Below are 24,246 nucleotides of genomic sequence, written 5' to 3' on the forward strand. Positions count from 1 at the left end.
ATCTGTCCACATTTTCCTTACTATACACGTGAATAACTTCCATCAGCACAAGATCAATCTTTTACTCAGAATGGTCACGCAATTGTTCTGTGGCCTGGAGTCTTCCTTAAAGAAAATGCATTTTTAAACTGCATGCAGTTTTTCCTTTGGGCCAGGCCTTCATTGTGGTTCGACCTCGTAGAGAAACTCGGAGCGCTTAGACCGTGCCAGCACTGTATACGGCCGAGGGAAACAAGGTTTGGCAGCTCCACGGAACAAATGACTGGATTACCTTAAGCCACTGCCAAGGAGTAATTCTAACACTTAATAAAGGAAAAAAGGAAGTGAGGTGTGTGGTTGTGTGCGCAAGTGTGTATGTGTGTTGTGTGTCAGTGGGCCAGCCCTTAGGCACAGTAGTCTAACTAGTTAGACAAATAAACACTGAACAAGAGCTCACAGGAGGGACTGTGTTAGTAGAAAGAGGCTGTATGAGGCTGCAGACGTTCCTTTATGAAAGTCTAATAGGACTTTCTTTGACTTTTACAAAGCTGGAAATTTGAACAGTAATGTGGTTGAAAATCTGTGTGCTCTAAACTAACTAAATTTTGCATTTAAAGGAAGGAAATGTGTGTTTGGTAGATGATCTCTTTGTTGTAATGATGCCTATTGGCAACAGTCTTATACCATTGGAAAGCCTTTTTTATTTCCCTTTTAAATAGTGTCACATTTGTAAGGAGCATGTATTTGTGGGATGAGCAGCAGAGCTGAGAATGTGGGTTGCGCCCATGAAAAAGTTGCCAAATCTCTGACAATACCAAATAGCTTCATCTGCTGTTGATACTGACTCGTTTTGAGGGTCTTGTTGAGGCTTTTTATTGTTGGATGCAATCTCCCCAGTCTCTATCCTCAAAGATGGAAACAGAGCGGGGTTTATCAGAGACTACCTCCAGAATTTGGGAGTGGAGAGGAGGGAATGGCCTGCCAGCAGTCCTGACCTCAACCCTATTGTGAGATCAGCTTAGGCAAGCTGTTTGTGTTAGAGAGCCAACACAACCACATTAGCTCACTTATGTCAAGTGCTGGTGGAACTGAAACTGAGGACAGTAGGAGAAAAAGTGGCTATGACTTATGGTTGTAAAGTTACTGACCTTTAACTTAGTGGTTCTCAACTGGTGGGTCGAGACCCAAAAGTGGGTCACGGAGCTGTTTTCAGAGGGTTGTGAGTTTGTCTAAGTGTCTTTTAAGGGCTTTTGTTCCATTGTTTAAGTTTTTGACAGCAAAGGGTACAATTAGATTTCTATATTTTACCCTGAAATATCAAAGAATTTTCATTGTGAATTTTGCTAACTCATTTTTTTCCCCCTTGATTTTTAAGGAAACCAAAGGTGATTTTCCCCAAAAGGTTAATGAGTTTTCCTAATTTTTTGAGAGAGTTTTCTTTGGGCATTTCGTTTGAACTTTAGCCACTCTTCCCTGGGACTTTCCCACCTAATTTAAAAAGAAAAAATTCACAAGGAATAAGAGACTTCCAGGACTTTTTTTCCAGAAACATTCAGCAATTGTTTCTGGTAGTATTTCAAGAATTTTCAAAGGAAGTTTTGGGGAATTTTCAGATTGTGGATTCAGTCTGGAACAGAAATTTCCTTTATACCTTCAAGGATTCTTTAATCTTTATGTCTTATTTTCTTTTGTCCTGTCACATCTCTATATAGGATTCAAACAGCACAATCTTTTATTAATAAAATCTAAATGATTGACAAATTCATCAGAAATTTGGGTCACCATTTTTAATATGGAACATGTGTTGGGTCCCAAGGCAAGACCAGTTGAGAACCACTCACCCACATACTCAGCTCTGCTGCTCATCCCACAAATGCATATTCCTTACAAATATGGTGCCATTTAAAAGGGCAATTAAACAGGCTTTCCACAGTATAAGAAGCATTGATACAACAAAGAAATAATCTACCAAACACACATTTTCTTACTTTGCATGTTAAGTTTATTTAAAGACTGCTCAAACAGATTTTTGCAGTCACAGCTATTTTTTCAAATAAAAATAAGCTGACATGTGCAAACTGAATTGCAATATAATGATGTATTTTATCCAGAATGTATAAATGAGCACCCCTGACAGATGTGATAATGGGTGTTACAGGCTAGTAATGGTTAACACAGAATGAAGGGAATATTAACAGTTAAGAACAAAAGTATTAAAAGTGAAATCTCAATAATGGAATTATAATGTTTACATGCAACTAAGTAAAGCCCTATTTCTGTTGTTGGTGTAATATTTACTAAAAAGGGCGAGGCTTATCATAATTTCTGTGTGGATGCTTATGTGCCTAAAACCTTAAAACCCTTTAATGCCTTAATCTTTTGTTAAACACCCCGACAAACACGCAGTTCAATTTTCTGTAAGCATCTTGACCATATGGCAGGATCTGAATACTTAACCTTTAACCTGTGTGATGAAGAATGGACATAAAACGTCTAAAGAAAAGTGGGTTAATCTGCACTTGGCTCATTGAGTCAACATGATAGTGTGAACCCCAGGAGTTTGAAAATCACGACTTCATGCAGAGCTGGGGGCTGAGTCCTGCATCCGTGTTCCTGTTGGGGGATCTGTGTTCCAGATGTAAGCATATTCAGACATGATGTGGACAAATATGGAGATAGAGGATACTTACCCCATGCGATGGGTAGGAAATCCATCCTAACTCCCCTTGGCTCGCTTTAGAGTCTAACAGGTTAACTGTGATGAGAGAGAGAGCGAGAGAACAAAGAGAACATGAGTGTCTAGTCCTTGTTAGCCCCAATTAGCTCTCATCTAATCCCACAGGAGGGATCACTAGCACTGATCATGACTTTTTCTCAGCTGCCTCACACACACGCACTTACACACTCACTACATGCATTATGCTAACCAACAGCGAGAGCCGCCTCTCTTGCCTCCTGCACTGCCTAAAAGCAGATGTTGGCCTTGGCAAAACTGGCCACAACAGAGATATCCTGAAAAGATTTTGGACTAAAGTAGGGCCGACTTTACAAATACCAGAAGAAGTATTTCATTTCCAAGTCTCCAGTTTTTGACCCATCTGACCCCACATTGTACACAGCCACACATCGTGATTGGGCTGTCACCAGGTAGAACTGCGTCAAATCCAAAAATCAGATCCAATCAGCATTTCAGAGGTGGTCGGAGATGCAATTGGCCACACTGTAACAAAATATAAATCCAGTTATAATGAATGGAAATAAAATTTTATGTCGGTTTCCTGCCAAGAAGTCTTTCATGTCAAACAGAAATCCAGATGCAAGGAGAGGGAAAGTAATGTCGATGGAATATGACAGAGAACAACTGAGACAAGGACCTCCATTAGCGTGACACTCTGCACTTCAGGCTGGAGAAAGGAGATATCGTGCAAAAGTGACTGCTGTGTCAGTACTCAAGGTACTGCATGGAGAAATCATGACTTAGAGGACATTTTAATTCTGCTGCGTATCTCCGCAATAAAAAATTAAAAGCTTGCAATAAAAAGAGCAATGGCATCAACATGTCTTTATTTGTTCGTATACTCTATCATAAAGTATTGCTATTGACCACAGGAGCATAGGTTAATATCTTCATGAAGCTGTAAATGTGGAGGAAACATGCCTGATACGCCCCATTTCTGATTGAATTGAGTTCAGGGTCTCTCCCTTAAAATTGGAGTGTCAGTTTAGCTCGCTTGGTAGAGCAGGTGCCCACAGAGGCTCAACACACTAGCTGCAGGATCAATCCCCAGTTTCAGCTCTGTTTGGTGCGTGTCTTCCCCTACTCTCTTTTCCCACATTTCCTGTTCCTCTTAAGCTGTCCTATTTGAATTAAGTCAAGTCTTTTTTAAGATAAAATTGAAAAAATGAAATGTAAAATGGATAAAAATGAAAGGAATGGGACACCAGATAGCCCAACAGTGATGGCGTGCACCCTAAGTCTGTAGGCTATAATCCTCAAAATCGCAACCCATAACACTTTGCCACATCTCATCCCCCACTCTTTTATCCTGATTCCCAATTTCCTACTGTTTATCCTCTATAAATCAAACTACAGAGGCTAAACATGATTAAAATTACTTGAAATATTTTGGATATGCATTGAAATAAACTATGTTTAAAACTTTGCTGTGTTCCCTTGGTTCTCCTAATTGCTGTTTGCTTTTACAAACATAATGCTTTATATAAAATGAATGAGGGGCTACTATAGTGTGGCATCCAGTGCATTCAGACCCCCTTCACTTTTTTTAAATTTTTTTGTTGCAGTCTGTCAAAAATTTTAATTTTTATTCTCATTAATCAACACTCAGTACCCCATCATGACAAAGTAAAAACATAATTTTATTTATTTATTTAGTTAGTTAGTTAGTTTGAAATGTTTAAAAAAAAAAAAAGAAACTGCAATATCATATTGACATAGGTATTCAGACAATTTGCAAAAGCACATGAAATGTAACTCAGGTTCCTCCCATTTCTCTTGATCGCTGTTGAGATAGTTCTACACCTTGATTGGTAATTAAGATTGATTGGATTGCATTCGCAAAAAAATCTGTGTGAAAACCAAACGGGCTTTCACCTGTTTTGCAATGAGGAGAAGCTTCTGTCTAGACACTCTGCCATAAAGCCCAGATTGTGGAGGGCTGCTGTGATGGTTGTCCTTCTGAAACTTTTCCCATCTCCACACAGGATCTCTGGAGCTCAGTTAGAGTGACCATCGGGTTCTTGGTCCTCCTGCCCAGATTGCTTAGTTTGGCTTGGCGACTAGCTCTTAGAAGAGTCCTGGTTGTGCCAGACTTCTCCATGTGAGAATTATGGAGGCCACAGTGCTCTTGGAACTTTCACTGCAACAGATAATTTCTCCAGATATGTGCCTTGCAACAGTCCTGTCTCTGAGCTCTGCAGGCAGTTCCTCTGACCTCATGGCTTGTTTTTTTACTGTGATATGCATTGTCAGCTGTGAGGCTTTTTATAGAAAGGTTTGTGTCTTTCCAAATTATGTCCAATCAATTTAATTCGCCACATGTGGACTTGTATCAGGATGTAGAAACATCTCAGCAAAAAGCAATAGAAATGGGAGAAACATGAGCTAAAATATGATACTTCTGTTTTCTTTTCCTTTTTTTTTCTCAAAAAATTTTGCAAAAATTTTTAAAATTCTGTTTTCACTTTGTCATGATGGGGAACACAGTGTGAATTATTGCAAATATTTTTTTTTAATTATTTTTCTTTTTTACAGTAGCATCAGGCAGCAACATAACAAAATTGAAAAGGTGACAGGGGATGTAAATATTTTCTAAATGCACAGCACATATTTTTTGGGAAGAGTTCACTTTAAGGAGAGGGGAAAATATTAAAATAAAAGAAACCCCCTTTTAAATAACTTTAAAATCTGTATACTAATGTCTGACACATTTTGACCTACTGATGGCTCAGTAAAAATATGTCTTTGTGACTCAAACATGCTTACTAGCTGGCATGAAAGAAGACGATTAATGATCGTCTAAAAGTCAAACCAAAATGCTTAAATGGTTTCCGTATTAAGTTTGAAACAAAACTGACTCAGACTCTTTTTCATCCTGCTGAGAGCAAATCAGTCCACAGCTCAAAACACACACACACCAGCGTAAACTACACACACACTCTCCACCCGAGCAGAGCGAGCACACACAACAAAGTGAAGCAGTGGTGCAGTCAGGCCCTGCAGCTGTAACTCTATTCACTGTGAAAATATGAGGAATACAATCTCTCTGTATTCTCCCATTCAAAGCTTCAATAAGTGGAGTGTACACATCTCTGGGGACTGTCAAAGAGAGTGTTTGTGGGTCAGGATGGACTGCTGTGGCACTGTGGAAATTATTTTAGTCATGCAAAATTTACCCCTCACAAGTGAACGAAATCTGAAAAGGGATTTCACTGCTTCGTGGGCTGATTGTTGTTTTACACTGAAGTAAAAGTTGAGATGGAAATCATTTTCTTCAGGCTGGTCTGATAACTATCAGCCAGAGTGGTGGAAAAAAGAGCCTGAAAGGAAACACGCACAGTGAGACTTATTATAAAATTCCAGCTTCAAACAGCTTCCAAAGGCAGGCTCACCTGAGCTGTAGCCATGCTTAGCCACTCAGCCAGATGAGTGGCAGTCGACACATTCCTATTAGAGTCTAATGAAGCTATCTGTTCATGTCAGATAATAGCAGCTCAGCATCCAGGGCCATTGCTTCCAATTTACATTTCTCAACGAGCCGAACCCACCACTCAAATTGAGCCGAGCGGGGGAATTTGAGAGCAGAAAATTAGACGACTCTCATATCGCAGGAGGAAAAAGCCCCCTCCAGCTGCACTTGGCTTGGGAAATCAGCACCCACACATGCACACAAATACACACTTGAAAATGCATGCATAAACACAAACCATGGTGCAGTGATGAAAACACAAAATCACACCACAGATGCTCCCTATTCAGGACTCTAGGGGAGTAAACACAACAATGAAACGTATGCAGATTGACTAAAACGTTCCAACATCCCGTACACTGTAGCCTATGCATACACTCTTCGTGATGCTCACCAAAACATGGGCACATTCCCGCGCATGCGCACTCCGGCGGGCACAAAATAAGAGCATACACAAACTTGAGCTGACAGTCTTCCTTACTCTCGCTCTCCCTCACTTTCATACACACACAGTCAGTTAGCAAGCTAGCGCCAGCCAAGCATATAGCCCCTGCCCCATCAGGGAGTGCCTCTAAACGGGAACTTGGAGTATTAATAGCAAACTGAGCCAGCCTGTCTGGGAGGGAGCAAAACATCAGCAGGTGAATCAATGTTTGACACATATGCAGGCCCCCATCAACACCCACATGCTTTTACACACCCTGACAAAATGATAGAAGAAGACGCCTCACCACAGGCAATCAAACAACTGCAGATTTCCAGGATAAACTGATGCGTCTGCATTGATTTCTCTTTCAGCCTGTAGACATAATTTGCACCCTTGCAAACACAATCTGAGACCACTTGTCATATAGCTTTAAATCTATTTTTTCTCTTGCTATGACCTAGTATTTCTTGGCATAGCACATGCTGAAATATTTACATGAAATGTTGGAGCTAAGATCTGCAGGGTGCCCATTTTGATGTTCCCGGAGTTTAACACCATTCTGACTGTCTAGCTCAAACTTTAATTCAATAGTCCAGCTATTCCAGTAAAATTTGATGAAGGTTTCCCAGCAGATGCATGTGGAAATATAATCCTCAGACATAATTAAAATGTTGGAGGAGTGGCAGGAGAAGCTGTCAGTCAGAGAGCTAGAATCAACACATGGCTCCATCAGCAGAGCCGAGACCGTCCCATCTGGACTAACCTGATACATTTAGGATAGAAAAGAAAAGAAGACGCTGCACTGTGATGTTACTTTAATATCTGATCATGCACAAAGTGTAAAGGGCATTGCCTTTGCAGCCTGGCTCTATGCATGTGAAAGGCTGGCAGGCCGCAGTGCAGGCAAAGCAGGGCGACTTGTGTCTGTGTTAAAGGGTGAAGTGTTCACCTCCCATTATGAATTATTCAAGTGCAGAGTCGCTCTGTCTGATGTTGCTGCTGCCTTCCCAGCCCCTCTGCCCCCATTCCCCTTTCTTTCTTTCTTTCTTTCTTTCTTTCTCAAGACTTTCGCCTTTATATCTCCTATACACACATGGCTTTCAACCCCCACATAAAGGCATATAGCATCCCTGCACACATACCCTATAACATTATATCTCCTCAGACAAGCACACACCCACATACTCAAACACTCTTTCTCTTTACTATGAAGCTTTAAAGGCGTTTTGTTCAAGGTAAGATGCCACTGTGTATCCAGCTCAATGTTTGTCCAACTCTCATCCATAAGCAGAGACTCATAAAAGTGTATAAAGTTGTTCTTTCTTTCTTTTTTTTTGAAATGAAAACTATGTGTAAGCACATTTCCAGCACCATCTCTGAAAGGTACCATCACTCACATACGCCCAACCATCCCAGCGGGACTGCTGCGCCGGCCTCTCCGGGCCAAGCCTCCCCACCGCCGGCTAAAAATACCCGAGGCCTCCCGACGCCCCTCAGCGGGCCAGAATCACAGCACGCAACCACGCACGGAGAAGTGCTGCTCCACAGGAAAAAAAGACGCTCAAAACTTTTGTTTTTTTTCTTTGAATTATCATTTCAGATGCGTAAAATACTTTGGATATCATCTATTCGCTGCTACAGTGATGCTCTGACGGACCTTATCTATTTTATTTCAACTTTCTCAAGTTCTTTCCCAAGTTTTAAAGTTGACAGAAAGCAATAAAAGTCATCCTGTAAATGATGTGGGAAAAATAGGAAAATGACACTGCGTGATGTTTGGGTTTAATATTTAAAAAAAAAAAAAAATCACTCCTTCTGTTTTTCCTTTTTTTCATGTCATCCATGCGCTTTGCGCTTCAAGTCCGTTTTACAGAATGCGATGTAACTATCACAATTTTACTGACACAACTTTTCTATTTGGCTAACAAAGAATTTACACCCGCTGCTTTTATGAAAGTGGATTTTTTTTTTTATTGGTTTGCACCATTTATGCTCTTTGTGCTGCGCGCTCTCTGGGTTGGATCATGCGCCTGCGTGGAAATGAAAGAATAGATTGATTTATCCTCCACAAGGCAGAGCAAGGGAAGCACCTTGGTTTGGTAATAAAAACCTCTATTAATTATAATAATAAGATATGCACAATGATAATAAAACAACTGACAAAAATGTGATTTAAAATTGATTAAAAACTGCCTCACAGTCTGGCGTTTATCAGTCCCAAATGTGGAGCTCTGATTTAACAGAAGGAGAGAAAAAAACCCTCTGCTTCTCATTAGTGAGTTTGTAACTTCATGTTGCTTTTATCTGGTTGTTGTTTCTCTGAAACTGCGTAAAAAGTAGTCTAGTGGCTTCCTTTCTCTTTGGATTTCCTTTAGAAAAAAATATTTACAGAGCAGAGGAGCGTGTTTGGAACAGCAAAGATGGGGGAAATAAGTTTTCTCTGTCGATCATTGTTATCTTTAAACATTTAGTTTGAATGTGTGTGAATTTTCATGATAGAAAGACAGAGTGGCTCGATAGTGACACTCTCTGGTGAATTAAACCAACGGAGGTGTTTCTCTTATAGAAAATTATGATTTAAAAAAAAACAGGTCAGAGGATCTGTCTCTCTCCTTCTCTCTCTCTTTCTCAGACGCACACACCCACTCTCTCACACACATCCCTCACACACTCACTAGTCGACTATTTTTTTTTTTTTTTTTTTTCTTTTTTTACCTTCGTTATAATTGTCTTAAATTGTATTTGTTGCTTTTTCACGTTCAGCGTGGAGGTCACTGTTTTTGATGCGTATTAGAATAAACATGAAGCATAATAAACTCTTCTCAGGGACCTTTGCTCCAGCCCTGATTGATCTCTGTCATCTTTCTCACTCACAATTCCCACTCATGGAAAGAATCACTAAAAAACAAACAAAAATATTGATCTGTATCTCTGAATTAACAGCAGAGTAGAGAACAAGACTGCGTTGGCGCAAGACGAGGCGCACAAAAGGACAAAACAAAACTGTTTAGAGTGGATGAACAAAACGAAAACTGCAGCAACTCCGAGGTCAGGGTGTTGTATTTTTTTTATTTCATTTCTGTGTGGGCTGCATGTCGTTTCTAAGAAACTTTCTCTGACGTGGCATGAGACCCAAACTTTCCAAACTCATCCTACAACACCAGCAGGAGCCCCTTACTGTTTACAGTCCTGTGCGTCTGCGTCAGAAGGATCAGGTTTTGCGCATTTATTCTTCACATGGATCTGACTGTACATTTGTTGGATTTTATGCAAATAGAACACGAATAACTCAATCTGAAGAATTGCTACTATATAATGGGTCAGCCTGTGTCAAGTCTGCTAATTTATTCTACACCAGGGTCAGAGGGCTGTTGGTGTAAACATGAAACAATTAATTTATTCATTTTATTGCTGATCATAACATTTTTAAATTAGATAAGTGTAATTATTGTCACTGTCCCTTTATTCAGTGTGACCCACATCTTTCCTCAAATGTACTGCCTCCCCTCTGTGTGCAGTTTAACCTTTACGCAGCTCTGGACGCGCGTGCTTTTCCTCTCCACTCTGACCTGCTTAAGTCTTCAGCCATGCCAGATAAAAACTAGCAGTGAAACTGTTTAACAATATTTTTGAACAGATAAGAAAGTCCTCCAGTGGCTTTAGAGAGGGAGACTGGACTTGTTTTCAGAGCAGCTCCACGTGTTCAGAGACTCTGCAGAAAGTGGACCGCTCTGCTCTGCGGGGTTTCCAGAGATCACTGCATGTTCATTTTCACCAAAGCAGAGGAGGACATTTGCGCAATAAAGTCGTCTGATCCCTCTTTATTTTCGCTGCTCGTTTCACTAACGCCAGGCTGAAGTTTTCGTCTCTGTTATGGCTTCGTTTGATGGTCAGTTCATCCACGCAGCAGCCTAGAAGTCAGCTCTTTTGGACCTATTCAGGTCAGAACCGTAAAAACACATCCGCGTCTTTGCGCACTATATGCGCTGGAGCTCATCTTCTATTTATTGCCTTTAAATCGGAGTGTCTGCTCGCCTAAGTGGGGCGTCTACCCCGAATGGATCCTCAAGAACAGCATGAACCTGTGATGGGAACAGACAGTGGAGTTTCTTTGCGTCTCTTAACCTCGTTATAACTCCACGATGAGCGCTTTGGGAGCTGTCTCGCCATCTCATTCCATTTTAAACAACTATTAACCCCCCATGCGCGAGATTATCCGACTGAGGCTCCCTTGTCTGCTTTGTTTGGGTCTTTTCAAGTTTATTCCGAAAATTTCAGCCTTAAAGTGGGAATATCCCGGCTCCACATGGCTCCCTGTCTCACCCCCACGCGCTTTAGATCACCTTGTTATTGTTATCGCTCTAATTTGAGACAAGTCCGCGATGCGTCCGACACGCGCGCGCACGCATCCACACATAAACACACATGTGAGAAGGCAGAGAGTTGTCTTACCTTCATTGGGAGGGTAGATGATGGGAAACACGGGGAGAACGCAGGACAATAAAACAGGTAAAATGAAAGGAAGTGATCGCGAATTGCAATCCATGGCGGCGGATCAGAGGTACATAACTCCATGAAGCCACTGACTGATCTGAGAGCGTCTCCTCTCCTCTCGGCTTTCTCTCCTCTCTCTCGCTCCGGATCCCTCCGGCTGGAGCATTTTTCCGCTGGGTCCTACAGAGTCTGACAGACAGGGAAAACACAGAGCGCAAGTTCACCACAGGTCACTTCAGACCCTTTAACGCGGCGTCTTCTCGATTTGGATGGCAAAATATTTCTCTCTCTGGCATACATTACAGTCAAAGCAAGGCTGAAAACCCTCTAACAAAATGTAGAGCCGGGGCTGAGAGAAATATTTAGGAACAATGGAAGCAGGTCTGATGCAGTTATTTAAACCCATTTTCATACTTCACCAATCTTATTTAGTTGCCATTTTCTCTGATGGTAAACAGAGTAAAGGTTTTGACTGAGAATGAGAATCTGTGATTTTTAAATTACACAAATGCAGTCAGTCTTTCTTGGCCATGTCGACGTTAAAGCAGCCCCCCTCCAGGATCTACAGGCCATTTTTCAAACAAAGCAGGGAACTGAAAGGCTCAACTTATGAGAATCAGTAGAATTAAAAGAGAGGAAAAAATGAAGGAAATCATGTTGAAGTCAGTTTTGAAATAAAGCAAGCATTAGTCAAATACAACACCTGGATTCATGTTTTTTTTTTTCACTTGAAAACATTTTTAATATGAAACAGCACACATGAGAGTGGAAATTCAAATACTTCTCACACAAGGTGTGTGTGATCTTTATTATTTTGGGGAGTTATTTCCCACTAAGACTGAACAGCACAGGGTTGTTTAAAAAAAAAGATAAGTTATTTTAACTGAAAAAAAAAGGCAAATCAGCTTATTCTGAGTTGAAAGATCACATTTTTAGCTTTAAGTTAGAAGCACTCAGCCACTTTGAGAATCCTTTGTATTTTTACTCAGCTTGTTAGAAAATCATCCCTTATCTGCAAGGGTTTCCTTGAATGTTTTTAGGTATTAGACACATGTGCACCATGGGTGAAGTTGCTGACTAGGTGAGACACGTCCTGCCTTTAGGGAGCAACCTCACAGGATAAAAGAAAATTGCAGACTTTCTTAGAAAACAACAGCCAAGCTTGTTGCAGGTAATTGATTTATTTTTATTCAGCTCCAGTAAATTCTATAAATTCTAACTCAAGTTTACTCCATGCTACTTGCTTATTAGTTGAGTAAGCTTAAATCAAGTACTAGTAACAAATAGAAGCAATTCATTTAAAGTATGTCCACAATTTTCTTTTTTCTGTCCACAATACACAATGGATGGCTTACTGAATATGATGGAAAAGGACTTCCTGGCTCAGTGTTCACATTTCACTTATCGTCTCTTGTAGACACTAAGTTGGCCTACCTTGAGAGTCAAAAATGCTCGAGATTTAAGTGTGACGTGATAGAAGGTTACACACAAATCAGCATTTGAATCTCAGTTTTAAACACTTAAAAAGTTAATTTTAAACTAGTACTGCACATTTAAGTTAGAAAACTAGCATCAGTATTTATTACTCAGACATATTGTTTGTTTGACAGCAGCACATTTAAAATAAACAAGTTATATTGTACCATATTTTCCTTTTAAGCATTTAGCAGAATAAAGTTGGTAAATAATAAACATTATTATTTAGAAAAAGACTTTTCCAAATTAATGTTTAATCTCATGAATATATACAAATGTTGTATTTTTAATGACATACAATAAACCTTTTATGAATACATAGAGAGGGTCCCCTCCCTAGACTCCACCATCTTGGTTTTTTACATCCTTTATGTTTCTACAATACCGCAGACTGGACCAAATAACAGAAGAAGGGATCAATGCAATCTAGAATTTGACTGTTAAATGGTGCTAATATTCCCAAATTTGACTCACTGCAACTTCAAGTAGGCTCAACTATTTTTATTTTACAGTGTAGACACTTTTACACCATGAGTGAAGTTACTATCTCAGTCTGGGAATCCCCATCTAAGGATGATGTACTGAACTCAGTGGAAGAGCACTCTCTGTGTCAAATGGCAACTTTCAGTCTTTGTTACTAGAACCTAATTCAAAAATTTGAAAAAAATAGCTGAATTTAATTTTAGTATCATCAGATCAGTTGAATCTAGTGTGTATAACTTCAAAACATTAAAAAAAAATGCAAGTAATAAATCTGAGTTGATGAACCTGTAAAGTTGAGGAAAAAAAACAATTCAGTAATCTGAAATGATATACTTTAACCTGAGTCATGCTCCAAAAAGTTATATGCACTACTTAAAATCTTTGATGTAATCATCTACAACAAATATTTTGAGTGTTTTCAGCTTGTTTATTGTCCAGTGCAGTTACTGGATTTATTTTGTCAGGAGGACCTGGTGTTCTGGCTCCTATGCATTACACTACCACATAAATGACAAATTTACTCACTACACTGGTGTTAGATTAGAAATATAGACATAACAAATGTAACTATCATGGTCGTTTCCATGTTACAGTGCTCACTGACCGGCCGAGCTTTTCCTCCTCATTGTTTGCAGTACACTTTTGTTTGCGTCTACTGTGTGCATTTTTGTGGGAGGGCCATTAGGGGCCCCTGACACCACAATACTTGGTCGTCAGTGAAAGGCTGGGTGGCAATGTAACGTCAGGGCCCTCACTGAGACGCCAGCTGTTGCGGTGGGGGGTTGAAGCCTGGAGGTTTAGAAGGCATCTGACGAATGGGGAAAGTTTTAGGGCTCGGCACACACACGCCAACAACAATCTAACGCAGTGATTTATAGGAATTGTAACTAAATGAAATTAAAAACTTTCCTCGGAGTAATTTATGAATACAGCAGGAGGCCTCACGCCGATATATACAAGAAATGATTAAAGAAATTCTTCTGGCATTGAATAAAGTGTTTTTGAAGAAAAACTAATATACTCATCATATTTCAATGGTTGGGATTTCTTCAAACTAAAACTGAAATGTGGTGAAGTCAAATGTTTCAACAGTGGCCAGCTTAGTAACTCATATTTATGTTATGCCCCTCCTAAATAAACGTAATAAACTTTTTTGAGGAGAACAATTACACAAACATCACATGTCAGAAAACATTCCTAATTTGGTGGAAATGTGTCCAAGTGTCAAAATTACACACTGCATTTGATAAATCACTGCATGTGTAGAGCATTCACACACATTTTCAGGAGGTAAATCTAGGCTATTGTTTATATGTGTTTTCTTTTTTACGTGCTTAGTGTTAGGTTTAAAAACTCTTTCAAACTCAGAGCAGATATCTTAGAACAAATGACTTTACAGCAAACTCAGAGCGGCGACTAACTAGATTTATTAGTCGCAGGTCGTCAATGGAAACAGGGAAGAATGATGCCAGCAGGTCTGTAGCCACATTATTAAGTGGCCCAGGCATGTGGATTTACAGCAGGTTTTAGATGTGCCAGCCTTCATCATACATCATCTTCTACATCCCACTAATTCACTTATTACACACTGAGAGAGATTAATATAAGAGGTCCCACGGCTAACCATCAATTCAACGGCTGCTCGCTCCAGGCTCCTAGTTTACAGGGATGAGGATGGAGTTTAGTGGAGAACTTTGTTAGGAAAATGCTGTTAATTTTCTAAAATTCATACTGGTATATCATTAATATAGCTTTTAAGAAACTGACCAAAATAAACTGCAATTTAACCCATTTGTGCCAATTTCATTTTCCCATATTATTATGCACAAAAGCATGTTAATTGTGTCTCTTAGGAAGATGTTCTGCAGTTATTTGATCTCATGTCTAGAAAACCTGATTTGAATGGGTGGAAACTTGTTGCCAGTGTGCTCATACTTTGTCTCTAGCGCTGTACTGATGAAATGTGAACAATAGTGCAAAAAGGAACATTAAACTGAATATTTATTATTTAAAAAAACTTTCTTCATTAGGAAACAATTTTTTAACACAATCTGAAAACAAGTCATTTTTTCATCAGCTAGGGGACCTGTATCCTATTTTTGTGACTTTTTTTTACCCCCACCAAGGAGGTTATGTGATTGGCAGGGTTTTTTAGTTTGTTTGATAGCAACATAACTCAAAAAGTTAAGGACGGATTTGAAAATGAAATGAAATTTTCAGGAAATGTCAGAAATCGCATAAGAAAAAACTGATTCGATTTTGGGACTGATCTGGATCACCGTCTGGATCCAGGAATTTTTTTTAAAAGGATTCTTTACTATTGGGAGATAGGGCTTACGGCAGAGGTCTGCACTCAGACTTTTCTAGTTTTTAAATGCCAACAAACCTGAAGAAAACTCATACTCATATATATATATATATATATATATATATATATATAGTGATCTAAAAAGAGTGGATATTTTTTCAGGTTGTGTCACAGTTAAGATCACAACAGAGGGGTCAAATGTGAGTAGAATGTCAAGATACACCAAAGTAACCACAGGAGTATAACTGTCAGCATTCATAAAAGCAGGCTATTGGTGTCACATGGCATACAAATACATTGTTGTCTAATTCTTAGTGTCTTAAATGTTCTAAAAATGCAAATATGGACAACAAAAAGAGGAATCTATGTATAAAGTTGCCATAATTTACAAAAAATGATTTTGTGTTTTTCTCCCTGATGTGTAAAACACTCAGGGGTTGAGAGGCATCTGGCTGCAGACCTCTATGGTGGGGCATTTTGGGCTCCTCTGTTGAAGACCTCTACAACTTTTGTTGGGTTTTTCCTTAGTTTGTGGTGTGTTATTTTAATCTCATCCCTCTCCCCTTCAACCCTGATCCTAAGCTTTAGGGTTAAGGTGCCCAACCTTAACCTCTTTGGGTAGTCCGTACTTTGTGGTGTGTTATTTTCAATTTTAGTTTTTTTTTTTTTTTTTTATGGTGTGTTAAATTTTAATTTATCCCCCTCAGTAAAATTGCAGTTTTTATCCATAAGATTCTGCTGTTGTGAAAAATAGCCACTGACTGTAACCGCTGACGGCAAGCAGAAAATATATACCCTTCAGTGCGTCATTCTGGTTCTGGCTTGGGTAATGTACGTCACTTCCCGCCATGATCGAGGACACCCCATTGTTGTGGTCTGCAACAGATGAGCCCAAAACATCCCACCTAGAGGTCTGCAACCAGATCCTCTTGAGTTAGAAGTCATCACAGAGGAATGCAATTTTATGACGGTAACGCAGTTAGCACAATTTAAATTGTTTTTTTTTTCAGACCTCAGCTCAATTCTAAACAACAGTTACATTTTTGTATTTTTCATGATTCAGCCCTCCTGATTTTAACAAACAGTGCAATGAGGTAAGGTTTGCATCTTCAACACTAACAGTTAGCAAGCTAGTAGGCTATCTACCACATGGCTACTTACCTCGTTGTCATTATATGTAAGGTTAGGACTGCCACATTTTTACTCCAACATCTTCACATTCTGGATGTGTTTGCTAGGAGCTATAAGCTAACTAATAATGCTGATCTGCTCTATGATGTTGTCCAGGAGAAAGACGAGCCCGAGTAAATAAACAGCTTTAAACACTGACATATTTACCTCATTAAAGGTCAAATTCTTTGGATTAATTTCAGCCATAGTACATAAATGTGGCACTGAAAATGAACAAGGTATGAGCAATTTTACTGTTTCTTACAACTTATTTGCCCACCAGCAACAATAGTTGCCACTTGGACAAATGTCTCCACACACACAATACTAAGCATCTGATGTGATTTATTTATTATTTGGGTTATTCTAAAGACTTTCATAACTAATTTGATGTATCATTATCAACCATAAAAGCTTTAAAATTATATAAAAATGATCTTTTCTTGTGAAGGTGTGTCACTGTTCAGCCCCAGCTCATGACAAAAAGTACTTAGAATTTTTTTTTTTTCCTCATGACTTTTCCAAGATGTCTACTCACATGTTAATGATAGAAAAGGTGTGCTCAACATTTTAAAATTTATTGAGAGAGGGGAACTGACAATCATGGACATCGACAACTATCAGAATTCAAATATACTGTGTAATATTTCTGTCCTTTTTTAAAGAAATACAACTACAACTGTTAAAGAATTTAGGCACTGCTTAAGCTTAGGTGAAAGAAAAACGTTGCCAAAAATGGATCAAGAGTAAAGTAGAAAAACTAAAACATGCATTACTCTGCAGTTTTGACTGTGATTGTTTAGTTCCATAAAGGAAAGACATCTAAACATTACAGCTTTAATTGTTTCGGTCTTCTGATAGATCCTGTCACTGAGTTTACAGTCATAAACCTAAGAGTTGGTCTTGACTAATTGCTGGAAATCTGTTTCTGATTGTGGTGAACTGGAAAAATGTGATGGGTCCCTCCCGTCGATCCACTCCAACATTTTTTCCCTCCTCTCAATGAGCGCTTGTCCATTCTTGAACTCTGTCCAGTGGAACAATCGAGTATGAGAAGGAGGGAAATATTGATTTAGAGCTATGATTGTACCTTATGATGTGTCCTGACATGGCTGAAGTGTATAACACTCCAAACTCACAGAGCAGATGTTGTTTAGGAGCCGCCTTGAAGCCCTGATGGCCCGGCCTTCCTGCGCAGTATCATACAAACAAACAAACAGATAGTCTGACTGTGTTTACCGCCTGCTGTCAGTACCCTCGTCCTCCCTGTGGTTCTCAGGCGGCACATTCCTCCAAATTCACAGTGTTCGAAACGAGGAGGGGAGGACTAGCAGGCTGCTGGCATGTAACACTATCCCCCCACACCAAACATCATACATGGTGCCAGCACCACCACTCTGCACACTTTTCCCTCATTCTTTGGATCTGTTGTGGATTTAAAATTCTGCATGTCTAACACATTTGCAAAGGGGGAATTATTCACTCGGCATGAGGTAGAGGGACTACAGGAGAGCCATCAGCATCCACAAGTGACATTCATGGAAGAATAATGAATGTGTTTAGTTTTTCAACTTCCTCCTTCTACTCTCAATGTGTACCCATTATTAAGGTCATGGTTCATCTGGCAAATTATCTTCTCACCCTCAAATCGACGGCTCTGGCCTGCTATAAAAGCAGGCAAAAACACTGAGCTGGGCATCTCTCCATCCATGAGCCAATCCCTCAGTGTCTCTCTTCACATCCAGCCACAATAATGTCCCGTCAGACAGTGGCAAGAGGTTGGCAGGGAGGAGAGCGGACGGCATGATCGAAGGACAATCGTGGATTTAGCTTATCGATTTGTTTGCATTTTCCTCAGAATCAAAGGATTTTCTCTGAAATTATTCTAAAAAATAAAAGATGATAACAATAAAACCTGCTACACGTTGCTACTATTATAGTTGTTTTGTTTGCTTTTGTTTTCCCACAGTTTTTTTCTCTGTCCAGTGTCAGGAGAAAATTGGTCAAAGCTACGGTTACACATGTGATTGTGTGCGTGATACCAGTGTAGCAGTCAGTTTTGCACCACTAAAGAAAAGCAGCATCACAGAAGAACAACATTAAATTCTAAAAGCAAGTTATTAATTAAAAAAAATCAAGTGCTGCTGCAGAAATGTTTTAGGAAATCAGGGCGAAAGTAAATATCTTTGACAGTAATACATACCAGAACAGGAAAATATTCAAGATGAAGAAGGGTAGAGTCTTTCAAAGCTAAAAACCTCCCAGGATGTTATGTTTAGGAGTATAAATGAGAGTTAAGATGAAACAAAGTCACATGTGAGTGAGTGAGCTCGGTAAAAAGTGTTATGTTGTGTGAGTAAAATTGAAAAACTTTTAAAAGCAACACAAGAATGAAAATGTTTATGGTAGAAGAGTGGCGTTAGGGGTCACGTTTGCATTCAGTCTTAAATTGATTGTCCACAAATGCTACATTTGTTTTGTAACACAGAACACATATTTGATACAAAAAGACATAAACTTAGAAAATAAAAACAACATAAGATATAAAATACATAAATACCAGAGTTCATCAACTGACAACAGGACTTAGGGGTGTAGCTAGGGATTCTGGGCCCACAGAAAGAACATTACACAGGACCCCCTTAACCAGGTAGCCAAGTAACAAATGTTGCGGCACTTTTACAAATATGTCTGCATTGTAATGTTTTTTAACTATAATTTTTCCCATTTATGAGCAATATTTTTACTATGGTAAAATTAAATTTACTTGCATTATTTTGCAGCACTGGACTACACCATTTGGACATTTTTAAGGGAGGGACAGGGCACCCCCAATATTGTACAAATTTCAGGCAGTTAACTGATTCACTTAGTCGCTTTTGAGTCAATAATGACACTAATCACTAAGGAAAAATAAATAAAAACACTTTCCATTGCAGGCATCTCAAGGGCCTGGGTAATCTGTACCCTTTCCCTCCTGTGCTACGTCTGTGTCAGGACTAGATAAATAGGTAAAGCAATCCTTATAACCATGGCTGGAGTGGGGTTCATTTTCAGCCCTGGACTCTCACAGCTGAGACTAGGCCACTTTAGTTTACAACCTTTTACAGTGGATATATAATGTTAGCCTTACTTAAATATAAGAACAAAATAGTTCACAATTCTCAACAACATTGTTCATCCTTTATTGTAGCAAAAATCAAATTACAAATTAGACACAAACAAGTATAAGTTTCCTATTAGTTTTAAGACTGTGAGAGCATTGTAAAACTGTAAAAACAGTTATGAGGGCCCGATGTAGAATAGTTAAGAAACAAGTTTCACTGCTGTTTTAATTCTAGGAGCCAAACTTTATACTTCATGTTTCCATTTAGCTACACATTAGCTACATTATACTCAGAATAAAGCATTGTGCCAGTTTGTTCAGTTATTAAAGTGCACCCAATACTTCACTTGATTAAAAAAAACATGGTAAGTCATACTTCTGAAATATAGAGCTGATATTAAGGAATTGTAAGTCATAAATATAGTATCTGTCTTTTTAATCTTTTAATTATGACTAACTATCTCATTAAAACTCATGATTATAATCTACTATTTTTTAATCGGGTAGGTTTTCTTGTCATTTTTGCACAAGTTCCCTCCATACAAATGTATTCCTCTTTTTAATTATCTTTGAATCAAGTTATTTGTGTGTTTCTGCAGTGCTGAAAATGTCACTGATAATCAAGTGTTAACCACTGTTGAGAAAGAAGCATAATTACAGAACAAATAAACTTGTGTTTCTAGTTGGACGCAGATGGGCCGGACCTCCCTGATCACGCCAGTGGGCTGTGGGAGGACATTAATGTCTAAAGTGAAATTCTGCATAAATAATGATTGCTTGTACCCCTTCATGAGTGTAGTCTTTATGATCTGTTTCCTGTAACTGTATAACAGTCCTTGTGGCCCTAAAACCAGTCCTGCCCAGGTGCCAGTTTAGTTGGTAGAACAAGCGCCCATATACAGAGGCCAGTCCTCCACCCACTGGTCACAGGATCATCTCCTGACCTCAGTGCTGTTTTTGTGTATCTCACCCCACTTTTTCTGCACCGTCTCTTTTCAGCTGTCCTATTAAAATATAGGCAAAAAGCCCAAAACGATATTTTAAAAAAAGAAAAAAGAAAGAAAACAGCTTGGCCTACTGGGAATCATCCAGATTAGCCAGTCGGGGCCTGCTTACAACCATCATTTATACCATCAGTCATCAGGTATCTGTGTCACTGTTTCAATGCAGATGTTCCTAGCTGTAGCATTTTAAGAAAGAAAGAAAGAAAGAAAGAAAGAAAGAACTATGTGGATACTGAAGGCTGGAAGATCAAAAACAATGGACCACGGATGAAAGATGTCAAAGTGAATGTGATTAAACATTCATCAAACTCAAAAATATGCCCAATATTAATGAACAATATATAATAGAACAAAGGATTCTGAAAAGGAGATAATATAAGAAGTACTGTATCCCACAATGATATGTATCATTTGCTCTGCACTGAATGGGCCATAATTTTTTTCCACATACAGTATTCACCCCATTGGATGTTTTACCCTTAAATTAATTTTATATATCAATCATGGTCAAAATATTTAGGCTTTTTGACTAATAAACAAGCTTAAGCAGCTGATATGGGAGACTCTGAACACAACAACTGTTGCCCAGGTTCTTTACCAGTCAAAGCTTTTGGAGAGTGGCAAAAAGAAAGCCACTGTTGAAGAAAACTCATAATATATCTTAACTAGAGTTCACCAAAAGGCGTGTGGAAGACTCCTAACCTTGATTAGCAGATGGATACGCCCGTTTTCCTGTTTCTCACTGGTGAATCCATCTTCCAAAGCTCCCGTCTGAACTGTTTGGGCCCGGTTAGAAAGTGACAGGACCAATCAGCATCGAGGGGCAGTACTTTCGGGTGCGGAGAGTCATGACGTAAGCAAGGAGCAACAAGAGGCCGGTGCAATTATGGCGGAAGACATTAGCGTGGATGCTGCTAAAGCGCCAGTTTTATCAGAACTTGATGACATTTCTTTGTTAAAAGAAGAACAAAGAACAGCAGTGAGTTGTTTTCTTTTCAAAAACGACAAAGGTCCTGTACTAACAAGTCTACAGTTGCCATGGTTCACGTTAAGCAGTTCTGTATGGAGTTTACTCCTTCGGTATGGCCGCAGTGTGTTGTTGCTCTGATTGGCCCGTAACGATGTGACAGACAGAACGTTCATCCAATCACCCTCCGAGTTTTTTTTAAATGCTCTTCCCTTTCCCATTTGCTGTCTGTGAGTGGTTTTCCAGATGGATGTTTGAAACAAATTGATCTGGCGTGCCAGGTTAGGAGACTCCAGGGTAATTGGAAGAAAATTATTTGGTCTGATGAGACTGAAACAGTGTTTTTTGGCCATCAAACAAGAGGCTATGTTTGGCAGACACCACACACTGCACATCACCACACACACACCATCCTCACTGTGGAGCATGGTGGTGGCAGCATCATGCTGATGGGATGCTTCTCAGCAGCCAACCCTGGAAAGATTATAAAGATAGATGGCAAAATGAATGCGGCAAAATATAGGAAAATCCTGGAGGACGATCTAATACAGTCTGCAAGAGAACTGCGGCTTGAGAGAAGATGTATATTTCAGCAAGACAATGATCTGAAGCATACAGGAAAAGCTACACAGAAGTGGTTTAAAGACAAGGTGAATGTTCAGGAGCGACAGAGTCAAAGCCCAGACCTAGATCCAAAAGAGAATTTGTGGCTAGACTTGAAAAGGGCTGTTCACCCTGTGCAACCTGACAGAGCTTGAGCAGTTTTCAAAGGAAGAATTGAGTAAAATTGCAATGTCCCGATGTGCAGGCTTGATTGAGATCTATCCACACAGACTCAGAGCTGTGATTGTAGCCAAAGGTGCATCTACTAAATACTGACTTGAAGACAGTTAATATTAATGCAGACACTTATTTTACATTTCATAATTCTATTTAATTGACATTACTATGTACAAATCTGTTTTCACTTTGACACTGAAGAGGTCTTTTTGTAATTGTTTTTTGTCAAGTAATCCAAATCATATATTGATCATATAAAATCAAAAACAGGGTAAAATATCCAAGGGGGTGAATACTTTTTAAAGGCACTGTAAATTTGAAATCTCTCACTAAGACTCCTTCATGTTCTTCTCCAGTCTTGATATCTGCATCTGAATATTAGAGCTTCAGTTTTTCCAACTCTGCATCATCCTATGTATTTATTGTGTCTGTTTGTTTTTGGGCCACACATTTCAGAGCTCACTAGGCAGTCAGCAGTGTTGAGGGTGCTTCATTTCCTGGGGAAGGAGATGGAATTTCTGTTGATTGTGCTTATTTCTTTGTCTGTTAAGCCTGGATTCTGTTGCTCAGGCAAAGCGACCAGTCGAGACTGATTAAGCCGTAAAATGTAAGACACGTAACTTCCAACATTCCTGAGGATTTTTTTTCTGGGAAACACTGACCGGAGGAAGCGAAGCCTCCGTGAACTAGTTATAGGATACACTACCACACATAAAGACAGCGTATGCATGAGAAATACATGAGAAATTTAATAAGATGTGACTTAATTCGATGGTGTTCCTCTAGTTTCCCCCAATGTCTTACCTGGGAACAGGCTTCAAACTGAGCAATGCCCTGAAACAAACAGTCTGACATGATGTTTTATTTACTGGAGGATAACTAAACAAGGCTAAACCATAAAAGCTGGTAATTAGAGAGAGAGAGGAAACGGCATTTGGTCTCCTTGATGGCGTTGAGGTTTTGTCACAAGGAGACACAAAAATGCAAACAAGCAGAAACTCTCTCTCTCTTTTTCTCTCTCACAACACACACAATGTGCAAGTCATCACAAAGTAAAAAATGGAGACAATTTGTGTAATGACCCATTTACTTTTATTTTTGTGAACATTAATCTGTATACTGTTTCCCCATCTCTCGCTCTTGTTATTGTTGGATTGGAAAAATTAATCGTTTTTAACAGAGAGAAAGATTTGTTGGAAGCAGCGTGCTTGATTACTAATTTCCCTGTAATAATAAATTCATTTCATGGTGTTGCAACAGCACACTCATGGCCAAGTACTGCTTGGGATAATTAGCTAAAATGAATGGAAGTGTAGTGTTTTCTGGGAACGAGTTCAGTCCTAATACAAGAAGACGTCGGTCGCAGAGGCGGCTCTCATCAATCTTTGAAGGACAGTGTCTTCACCCCCATCTGACTCCCTCTGCCGCTCATCCTGCCAGTATTGTCTTGGATACTATTCCTCCTCCATCTGCTATAGGATTAGATTCACACACATGCATGCACGCACACACTGGGGGTTTAGAACACTGTGGCCAAATAGGACATAGCTATGTCTGCATCGTACTTGACACAAATGCAAATTTAGCAGTTTTTATCCATTAACAACTTTTCAAATATGTTCACATGCATGAAAAATTTATGGCTCAGATGGGATTTCTTATAGATTAAGCATAAAATACAATGAATTTACTTTTCATATATTTTTAAATATTTTAGAAAGAGTAACAGGCAGTTATTTTAAGGAAACGATTGTTTTTTTAATGAACTCTCTATTAAACCCTTTAAGAAACCTGTGTTGTAGTATTTCCAAATCTGGGAACAGGATACTATGAATGTCAGAATCAC

General features: G+C 39.2%; 1 protein-coding gene across 4 annotated transcripts in view; it reads right to left on the reverse strand.

Annotated features, from left to right (window-relative positions):
* The window catches only part of epha3 (eph receptor A3), a 130,996-nt gene extending 119,790 nt beyond the window's left edge, over positions 1-11,206 (reverse strand). For all 4 annotated transcript variants that reach the window (XM_041806798.1, XM_041806800.1, XM_041806797.1 and 1 more), the window contains exons 1-2: positions 11,065-11,206; positions 2,670-2,734 (exon numbers count right to left, since the gene is read on the reverse strand). In XM_041806798.1, the coding sequence (XP_041662732.1) occupies positions 2,670-2,734; positions 11,065-11,158 (159 nt within the window). In that variant the 5' untranslated portion in view covers positions 11,159-11,206. The remainder of the gene's footprint in view (positions 1-2,669; positions 2,735-11,064) is intronic.
* Between the last annotated feature and the right edge of the window lie 13,040 nt (positions 11,207-24,246).

This window comes from Cheilinus undulatus, linkage group 15, assembly GCF_018320785.1.
Source record: "Cheilinus undulatus linkage group 15, ASM1832078v1, whole genome shotgun sequence".
NCBI classification, from domain to species: Eukaryota; Metazoa; Chordata; class Actinopteri; order Labriformes; family Labridae; genus Cheilinus; species Cheilinus undulatus.